General features: G+C 33.9%; 1 protein-coding gene across 1 annotated transcript; it reads left to right on the forward strand.

The window, feature by feature from the left end:
• Positions 1-9071: 9071 nt before the first annotated feature.
• Positions 9072-10283, forward strand: LOC149240532 (uncharacterized). The gene has a single exon (XM_089370203.1). The coding sequence runs from the start codon at positions 9072-9074 to the stop codon at positions 10281-10283; it is 1212 nt and encodes a 403-aa protein (XP_089226329.1).
• Positions 10284-11186: the final 903 nt, after the last annotated feature.

An 11186-nucleotide genomic window follows, 5' to 3' on the forward strand; every position in this document is an offset into this window, starting at 1 on the left:
TTTGATTTATATAGTACTTGTGGCAATAAAAGATACAAATAGTCTTGTTTGTTGGCTCTCCCAACCTTTAGTTGAGTACGCATTACATACATAACTTGATGCGTTAAGATTCTTTGTATCAAAACCACCAAGCCATGAATTTGGAGAGTGTAGACAAAGACTTCTTATACGATTGTCCAATTGTTGGTATTTTGGTTTTGTTCAAGTATTAATATATATAACATATACATTATATATTTAAAGTGGGTATATATGAGATATATAGATTTGATAACAATGTCAACATTACTACATGACACAATAACACTAATGAGAGTTGGGTCATTCATATGAATGAAGTAAAAATGATATAAGCAGTCAACTTAGGGAAAAAATAAACATATACCATGATGTTAACTGTGAACCATGGAAGCCCTTCAAATACTTAAAAACAACATGATTGACATTAGAATATCTACCTATTTTGGGTGTTGATCAAAATTATAGATTTGATAACAGTGTCACCATTACTACATGACACAATAACACTATAGTTTATTAGCTAATTATAACAAATAATTGCAAAACTTCCAACTATAATGGCTAAATAAAATCTAAAATGTTTTTTATTTTGGCAAATTTTATTCGTTTAGAATGAGATGAGAAATTATATTCATTTAAAATGAGATGGATAGAAAAATGTAAAAAAAATAATAAAGACATTATTGAACAATTACAAACCTCCACTAGAGCCATATTTTATTTGTTCTTCCTCTTCATCGGGATATGGTCATTTAATGGAGACAAATATTGAGGAAGCAACACACTATAGTTTATTAGCTAATGATAACAAATAATTACAAGACTTGCTAGCATGAAATGCATCATTACGAGGCAATTTAATGGATACAAGGGTTAGCTTTTCTTTAAGGTTTTAAATTTTGTCTTAAAAAAGTAAATATTGGTTGTCATTTGTTAGCCCCTCCCGATGAGGTTCAAGCCTGTGACTTGGCGAGGGCTAAACCTAAAAATTCTTACTCCTTTAATGACAACATCTTACATTCAAATGTGAGTTCCATTGTTAGGCCCAATAGAACTTCCCTAAAGGCTAGAGTATTGCAACCCGAGCTATGATACCGATTGTAACTATCCTAAATTAACATTGAGCTTATTAATATTATAAATGTGATATATTTAATTAAAATATAAATATACTTCATTATTTTTAATATAAATGTTACTTTATTATTTTTAATATTATAATAACAAGATATTAGACACTATAAATTTACATATTATAAATTACATTAAAAAAGCCACAATATAATGAATTTCTTCAAAAAAAAATGAAAATTTTATATTACATTCAAATTTAACTTAAATAAATAGAATATTTTAAATTAGGAGGCTTGCAACAATCGATAACATGCAAACTTATTTGATCTTAGGACTGGTCAAGAGCACCAATAACATAATTTCAATTCTGAAGGGTTCAATTGGATCTTACAAGGCTCAGATCAAGGAAGAAGGCATTGTTCAATGGACTTTGGAAGTGATGAAATATGAAAAAGTAGATTTAGGATCTCTAAAACCTATCAAGCAAGAAACCCACAGTGAGCAAGTTTCCACTAAACAACCCAGGTTTTTATGTTTCATCAATCAGTACTTTTGTAGGTTGATATGCCAATACATTAGAATATACATTTATAGGTTTATTTGTTTTATAGTGAAAAGCGTAAGAAACATCTATGTTAGAGCTTAGAAAAACGTAGGATCAACAGGGGAACCACTGTTATAATAAAAAATGGCCTTATTGGCAATGCGCAACATAGCACCCCCCTCATGTTGGGTTACAATATTCACATTGAGAACAAGTTATTTTATTTACATAGTACATATGACAATAAGAGATACAAATAGTCTTGTTTGTTGGCTCTCCAAGCCTGTAGTGTAGTACACATTACAGAAATAACTTGATGCGTTAAGATCCTTTGTATCAAAACCGCCATGCCATGAATTTTGAGAGTGTAGACAAAGACTTCTTTTTGTGCTAACAATTGTCCAATTGTTGATATTTTGGTTATGTGTAAGTATTACTATATATAACTCATACATTATATCTTTAAAGTGGGTATATATGAGATATATAGATTTGATAACAATGTCACCATTACTACATGGCACAATAACACTAATGAGACTTGGGTCATTTATATGAATGATGTAAAAATGATATAAGTAGACAACTTAGGGAAAAAAATAAAGATATACCATGATGTTAACTGTGAACCGTGGAAGCCCTTCAAATACTTAAAAACAACATGATTGACATTAGAATATCTGCCTATTTGGGCGTTGATCAATATTATAGATTTGATAACAATGTCACCATTACTACATGACACAATAACACTATAGTTTATTAGCTAATGGATAACAAATAATTGCAAGACTTCCAACTATAATGGCTAAATAAAAATCTGAAATGTCTTTTATTTTAGCAAATTCTATTTATTTAGAATGAGATGAGAAATTATATTCATTTAACAAGATGGATAGAAAAATGTAAAAAAAACCAATACAAACATGATTGAACAATTGCAAACCTCCACAAGAGCCATATTTTATTTGTTCTTCCTCTTCAATGGGATATGACCATTTAATGGTTACAAATATTGAAAGCAACACACTATAGTTTATTAGCTGATGAAAACAAATAATTGCAAGACTTGCTAGCATGAAATGCATCATTACGAGGCAATATAATGCATACAAGGGTTAGCTTTTCGTTAAAGTTTTTAATTTTGTCTTAAAAAATAAATAGTGGTTGTCATTTCATAGCCCCTCCCAATGAAGTTTGAACCTGTGACTTGGCGAGGACTAAACCTAAAAATTCTTACTCCTTTAATGGCAGCATCTTACATTCAAATATGAGTTCCATTGTTAGGCCCAATAGAACTTCCCTGAAGGCTAGAGTTTTGCAACCCGAGCTATCATACTGATTGTAACTATCCTAGTTTAAATTTGAGCTTATTGATATTATAAATGTGTATATTTAATTAAAATATAAATATACTTCATTATTTTTAATGTAAATATTACTTTATTTGTTTAATATTATGATAACAAGATATTAGACACTATAAATTTACATATTATAAATAACATTAAAATATCATAATATAATGAATTTCTTCAAAAAAAATGAAAATTTGAAATTACATTCAAATTTAACTTCAATAAATAGAATATTTTAAATTAGGAGGCTTGCAACAATCCATAACATGCAAACTCATTTGATCTTAGGAATAGTCAAGAGCACCAATAACATAATTTCAATTCCAAAGGGTTCAATTGGATCTTACTAGGTAATTGAGATCAAGGAAAAAGACATTGTTTAACGGACTTGGGAAGTGATGCAATATGAAAAAGTGGATTTAGAATCTCAAATACCTGGAAAGCAAGAAACCCACAGTGAGCAAGTTTTCCCTAAACAACCAAGGTTTTTATGTTTCATCAATTAGTACTTTTGCAGCTTGTTAGGCCAATACATTAGAATATACAATTGTAGGTTTTTTTGTTTTATGGTGAAAAAAGTAAGAACCATCTATGTTGGAGCTCATAAAAATGTTGGATCAACCGGGATAACCATTGTTATAATAAAAAATTACCTTATTGGCAATGCACAACAGAGCACCCCCGTCATGTTGGATTACAATATTCACGTTGAGAACAAGTTATCGTATTTATATAGTACCTATAGCAATAAAAGATACAAATAGTCTTGTTTGTTGGCTCTCTAAACCTGTAGTTGAGTACGCATGACAAACATAACTTGATGCGTTAGGATTCTTTGTATCGAAACCGCCAAGCCATGAATTTGGAGAGTGTAGACAAAGACTTCTTTTTGTGCTAATGATTGTCCAATTGTTGGTATTTTGGTTATGTTCAAGTATTAATATATATAACATATACATTATATATTTAAAGTGGGTATATATGAGATATATATATTTGATAACAATGTCACCATTACTACATTACACAATAACACTAATGAGAGTTGGGTCATTTATATGAATGAAGTAAAAATGATATAAGCATGCAAGTTAGGAAAAGAATAAAGATATATCATGATGTTAGTTGTGAACCATGGAAGCCCTTTAGATACTTAAAAACAACATGATTGACATTAGAATATCTACCTATTTAGGGTGTTGATCAAAATTATAGATTTGATAAAAATGTCACCATTACTACATGACACAATAACACTATAATTTATTAGTTAATTATAACAAATAATTGCAAGACTTCCAACTATAATGGCTAAAAAAAAAAATCTGAAATGTCTTTTATTTTAGCAAATTATATTTATTTAGAATGAGATGAGAAATTCTATTCATTTAAAATTAGATGGATAGAAAAATGTAAAAAAACCAATAGAGACATGATTGAACAATTGCAAACCTCCATGAGAGCCATATTTCTTTTGTTCTTCCTCTTCATTGGATATGGCCATTTAATGGAGACAAATATTGTGGAAGAAACACACTATAGTTTATTAGCTAATGATAACAAATAATTGCAAGACTTGCTAGCATGAAATGCATCATTATGAGGTAATATAATGCATACAAGGGTTATCTTTTCGTTAAGGTTTTTAATTGTGTCTTAAAAAATAGATATTTTTTGCCATTCGTTATCCCCTCCCAATGAGGTTTGAACCTGTGACTTGGCGAGGACTAAACCTAAAAACTCTTACTCCTTTAATGACAACATCTTACATTCAAATGTGAGTTTCATTGTTGTCCGCTTGGGTTAGCTCAATTGGCAATGGTCGTGGAAATGAAGTCTCACCAAATCAGAAGTCTTGGGTTCAAATCTCATGCTATCCCCCCCTTGATCAGGGCGAGAAGTTGGAAATGATGAAGATGTAGTCCTACGAAGCTTACAAAAAAAATGTGAGTTCCATTGTTAGGCCCAATAGAAATTCCATAAAGGCTAGAATATTGCAACCCAAGCCCAATTGTAACTATCCTAGATTAAATTTGAGATTATTAATTTAATAAATGTGATATCTTTAATTAAAATATAAATATACTTCATTATTTTTATAAATATTACTTTATTATTTTTAATATTATAATAACAAGATATTAGACACTATAAATTTACATATTATAAATTACATTAAAAAAATCATATTATATTAAATTTCTTCAAAGATTTTGAAAATTTTAAATTACATTCACATTTAACTTAAATAAATATAATATTTTAAATTAGGAAGCTTGCAACAATCCATATCATGAAAACTCATCTGATCTTTGGATTGGTCAAGAGCACCAATAAAATAATTTCAATTCCAAAGGGAGATCAAGCAAGAAGACATTGTTCAACGAACTTGGGAAGTGATGCAATATGAAGAAGTGGATTTACAATCTCAAATACCTGTCAAGAAAGAAACCCACAACAAGCAATTTTCCACTAAACAACCCAGGTTTTTATATTTCATCAATCGATATTTTTGCGACTTGTTAGGTGAGTACATTAGAATATACAATTGTAGGTTTTTTGTTTACGGTGAAAAACGCAAGAACCATCTATGTTGGAGCTCAGAAAAATGTAGGATCAACAAGGGTAACCATTGTTATGATAAAAAATGACCTTATTGGCAATGCGCAACAGAGCACCCCCCTCATGTTGGATTACAATATTCACGCTGAGAACAAGTTATTTGATTTATATAGTACGTGTGGCAATAAAAGATACAAATAATCTTGTTTGTTGGCTCTCCCAACCTGTAGTTGATTACACTTTACAGACATAACTTGATGCATTAAAATTCTTTGTATCAAAATCGCCAAGCCATGAATTAGGAGAGTGTGGACAAAGACTCCTTATTGTGCTAATGATTGTCCAATTGTTGGTATTTTGGTTTTGTTCAAGCATTAATATATATATAGCATATACATTTTATATTTAAAGTGGGTATATATTAGATATATAGATTTGATAACAATGTCACCATTACTACATGACACAATAACACTAATGAGAGTTGGGTCATTTATATGAATGAAATAAAAATGATATAAGCAGTCAAATTAGGAAAAAAATAAAGATATACCATGATGTTAACTGTGAACCGTGGAAGCCCTTCAAATACTTAAAAACAACATGATTGGCATTATAATATCTATCTATTTTGGGTGTTGATCAAAATTTTAGATTTGATAGCAATGTCACCATTACTACATGACACAATAACACTATAGTTTATTAGCTAATGATAACAAATAATTGCAAGGTTCTGGAGCTCATCCATTGATGCCTTCTTCAATCCGACCTTTCAATGCAGGCTGCAATACGTGAGGCAAGAGCTTGTTTCATAGCCAAATTTTGATTATAGTATTGTTTTTTCGATTGATTTTGGTCAGATTGTGTGGGTCTGATTTCGTTCTGTTTTAACTGTCTAAATGCAAGCTGCTAGATGTATATCTTGTTTGTTTTTGAAAGTAAAGGATTAGTTTTTAGTTTGCTGAAAGTTCAGGTGGAAGTTTTTTCAAATCTGAATGGTATTTTGAAGTAATATGTCTTATTTCTTGTTTGAATTAATAATCTCCTAGCTTAAAATATATGTGGAAGACATCAGTTTTTTTAAAATCCCCTGTATAAATCCTTCAAAAATCTGTATTGTTTCTCGACCCTGTCAAAAATTTAGATGCAGAATAGGAGGATGGTGGTGTAGTTGTAGCGGTTTCCTGTGTTGTTGTCTGAATGCTTTTTAATTTAGATGTTGGACTGTTCTTTGGCTTTCACCTGAGCATTTCTCCTAAACTGTCTATAGTTTTAGCTTTTATCTGGGTCATCTACCTTGTAAGCTTGCATCAAGCACACATTTTCACTCGGCTCTTTGGTTCTGGCCGGGTTTATGGGTCTATCCAGTAATTGTCCTTTTCTTTCCAGTTGAGTGGGTGGAGGGATTAGGCAGGAGGAAGGCCATAGAAGGATGTTTGATACGACGCGGGGCTGTTTTGGCATGCTCTACCCGCCGTCGAAATTTAAATATCTTTCTCCCTCTATCGACATAAGAAATTCTCCAATTTAAGGGAGAGGCCTTTCAGTCAGAAATGTTCCATCCTTTTGACTTTCTTCCTAATTAGAGTTTTTCCCATGAGGTATTTCTGAGAATTGTCAGATTTCCCCCTTTTGGAAGATCTTTTCAGTACCTTTCAAGTGTTTTCCTGATAAGGTTTGTGTACTTGCACTTTATCTTCCCTTGCTTTCTGTGCTAGTCTTACTGTTTTCCACCTTTCGAACATGACATAAGTTTCATACGTCTTTCTACGAGACACATGGAGCTGTTATCTGATGTGTCGGCCTCGTCGGCTTCTGTGCGGGCCACCATCGAGGCTGAAAAGGCTTTTGAGGGAGGTTGATGCCAGGAGGGATGGCAGTCAGTGCTGGCCAAATCAATTATTTCACCATCCTCCTCAGCGGCACATGAAATAAAAGGTGGCGAATATAATACTTCCCGACATAAACAGAAGCAACACCCTATCAAGACTTCCTCCCCTCCCTCTGCATGCAACCTGGATAGTTTCTTTCTAACTGATCATATTACAAGTCTTCAAAAAAGAGCACTTGTTGGCCGGTGGCATTTTCCGGACATGGAGGATGATCATATGCGGGCATCACTGGGGAAAAGGTGGAAATCCCTTCTGGGATATATACCCACAATCGTCAAATTAATGAAGAATTGGTATAGTTTTCATTTCTGCAGTGAGAAGGATCTGGAAATTATACATTCAATCCCCTAGGTTCATGAAAAAAGTTTCTTGGCCCTTCACCATTGGTACATAGGTTATAATCCTCTAAAAAACACTCCAACAAATAATCTGATATGGGTTAAACTCCCTGGACTTCCAATTGAATTATGGCAAAGGGAGACTCTTGCAGACATCGGGAATGCGATAGGAAAATTCGTTTACGTCGACCCGAAGTGTCTAGGGGCAAAAGACAAGAGGGTGGCGTGGATACTTATTGAAAAAAGAATTTCACGGGGGTTTCCCTGATCATATAGAATTACATTGGGGGGGGTTTAAATATTAGTCAGATACTAGATTTCTAGGGAATCTCTTTTAGTTTTTCAAACTATCACAAAACTGGTCACTTGAAGGAAAACTGTCCATTCAGCCGGCAGGGAAGATATAAAGAAAAGGAATTTCGTAAAGAAGATGTTTCAAATTTTTCTATGGCAAGAATGGAGAAGCAGCTGGAGATATTAGAAAATCGTTTTTGAGGTCTTCTACCTTAGGTAAGACAAAATCTTCTTCTCCTCTTAGATCATCACTTATGAAGGTTAGAGCCCCCTCCCCATATTTCTCTCCCCCTGCTATGCATTCTCATAGTATTCCATCTCCCTCCTATGGAAAAGAGAAAATCTCTCCTATTTCGTCATGTCCTCCGGAACCGTTTTCATGTCTGGAAATCCCACAGCCTGCTCCATGTCCACATCCTATGGAAAATCTTCCTTCTTACTCACACATAACATATGTTTCATCTTCCACTCCCTCCGCAGTTAAAAATTTGTCTAAAAGGAAGGGCTCCTATCTTTCGGAAATCCCACAAGATTTAAAAGGGAAAAATCCATGTATATCTGTAACTCCCCCAAATTCTCCAGTTATCTCTCCTACAAATTCTGTAGGAATTGACCCAGATCTTCTTTTGAAAAAGAAATATTTGGAACTATGTCCTCTAACTATCCATAAACCGGGCTCGGCTTCTTCCCCACACATTAGTCCAAATTCGGCTTGTAATATTACAGTCAAAAGGAAACAGAATAGAGGTTCTCGGCATTTCCGTGGAAGGAGAGAAAATCCTAATATGGACCACTCACTAATTGATATCCCCATTATTGACCTTTCTGATATTGGCCCCCTTGGAGCAAGACAGGCCGAAGCTGGTCCATCATGATTCACATTATATCAATGAATATCAGAGGTCTAGGGGCGGACCTCAAATTTGTAGCCCTGAAGGACTTATTCTTATCATCCCAATCCAATATTATTCTTATTCAGGAAACTATGCACGTGGCTCATGCTACTATTAGATATTTTAGGAGAATGCTTCCTTCTTGGCATATGGTGGCAACTGATGCACATGGCTTATCGGGGGGACTAGCAGTTTTATGGAATCCTCAATGGATATCAGCTAGAGCTTTTCAATGTTTTGCAGGTATCTTGCTTTTGGAAAATATTTTGGGGTTATCAGGTTCCATTCGTGTTCTAAACGTATATGCTCCCTATAAGGACCGCTTTCCATTTTGGAATAAATTTTTATCCTCTGAAATTCTGGAGATTGACTCTCTCCTCATTGGTGGCGACTTGAATTGTACCCTGTCTAATGATGAGGTGTGGGGAAGGGGTAAAAATAATGATCCTTTATCTGGTCTTATCAATGGGGCCTTTCTTCAACAAAACATGACTGATGTACATCCACAAAGCATGGGCCCGACATGGGAAAATGGCAGAACTGGTAATTTCTACCTAGCTAAAAGACTGGATAGGTTCATGATTAATGATAAATTAATGGATCGCATGGGGAGGCCGGTTTCGAATATTATAAATTGTTATATTTCCGACCATAGGCCTATATCCCTGCAATGGGGTAAAAGAAAATTCAGAAAAGGGGTACCTTTCAAATTTAATAGAGTTTGGTTAGAAGATAATGAGTTTAATGATTTGGTTAAAAAATCTTGGTCTTCGGGCCTTCCTGGGGGGAATTCTTCTCCATCACAAGCTCTTCTTGATAATCTTCGTGCTCTAAAGGAGAAGGTGAAAAGATGGCAGAATAATAAGAAAAAACATAACAGATTAGCCTTGAGAGAGATTCAAAAAGAATTGGATTTGATAGCTGAGAAAGTAAAAAAGGGAATTGAATACTCTCTTCAGATCCGAACTCATATCATGGAGCTAGAAAAAAAAAGACAAAAATTGTTGGCTATTGAAGAAGCTTCGTGGAGGTTGAAGAGCAGAGCTCTTTGGCTAAAGGAAGGTGATAAAAACACAAAATTTTACCATAGATTTGCAAATAATAGGAGGGAAACAAACTCAGTATGGGAGATTCAGAGTGAGGAGGGAGCTCTGCTGGTCTCTCAGGAGGAGATTTCAAAGGAAGCTGAGGCTTTTTTTGAAAATTCTTACAAACGAAATGGGGCATATAGTATGGAGGATATCTTATGGGGTATTGACCTCTTCCCCACTATGTTTGATGAAGGCAAAAACAAGGAATTATGACAGCCTGTCACTAAAGAGGAACTTCTATCAGTTATGAAATCTTTCAAAAAGGACAAAAGCCCTGGTCCAAATGGGTGGCCTATTGAGTTCTTCATTCATTTTTATAAATTGATTAAAAATGATCTTCTCGCAATGGTGGAGGAGCCCAGACAGCGGGGAAGTATTCATCAGATTATTTCCTCTACATATATTGCTCTCATTCCTAAGAAGAAAAAACCTTCTATTTTCTTGGATTTTAGGCCTATTTCCCTTTGCAATGTAATTTACAAAATCATCTCCAAGTTAGTTGCTAACAGAATTCGTGGGACCTTGTCAAAATTCATTTCTCTGAAACAACATGGTTTTCTTCACAACGGGACCATAATAGAGGCAGTGGCAAACACGCAGGAAAGTTTACACTCTCTTCATACCAGAAAGCTGGATGTTGCTATTCTTCAACTAGATCTAAAAAATTTTATGATAGTCTCAGTTGGGGCTTTCTTAGATGCATATTATGTAAAATAGGTCTATCCAATGAGTGTGTGAGCTGGATTATGGCCTGTGTGGAAAATGTTGAATTTTTTGTCCTTATAAATGGTCTTCCAACAAAAAAATTCTTGGCAGGGAGGGGTGTTAAGTAGTGATGTTCCCTTTCTCCTCTCCTCTTCATTCTGGCTATGGACTCTTTGAGTTTGCATATTAGAAGGGCTATAAAGGATAAGCAATGTAAGCCTCTGATGATTTGTAGGGGTATCCATATCTCCCACAACTTATTTGTTGATGATATCATGATTTTTTCAAAACTTTGTAGGCTCAACATTCATAACATACTAAAATATTTCCAAAGAGCATCGAGTATCCTTATCAATGAAGGGAATTCCTCTTTTTATTGTGATGATGGGGATACGGTCTCAAAGAAATATC

Source organism: Pinus tabuliformis, chromosome 8 (genome assembly GCF_031772625.1).
Source record: "Pinus tabuliformis cultivar Carrire ecotype Pingquan chromosome 8, CPIR1, whole genome shotgun sequence".
Classification (NCBI taxonomy): domain Eukaryota; kingdom Viridiplantae; phylum Streptophyta; class Pinopsida; order Pinales; family Pinaceae; genus Pinus; species Pinus tabuliformis.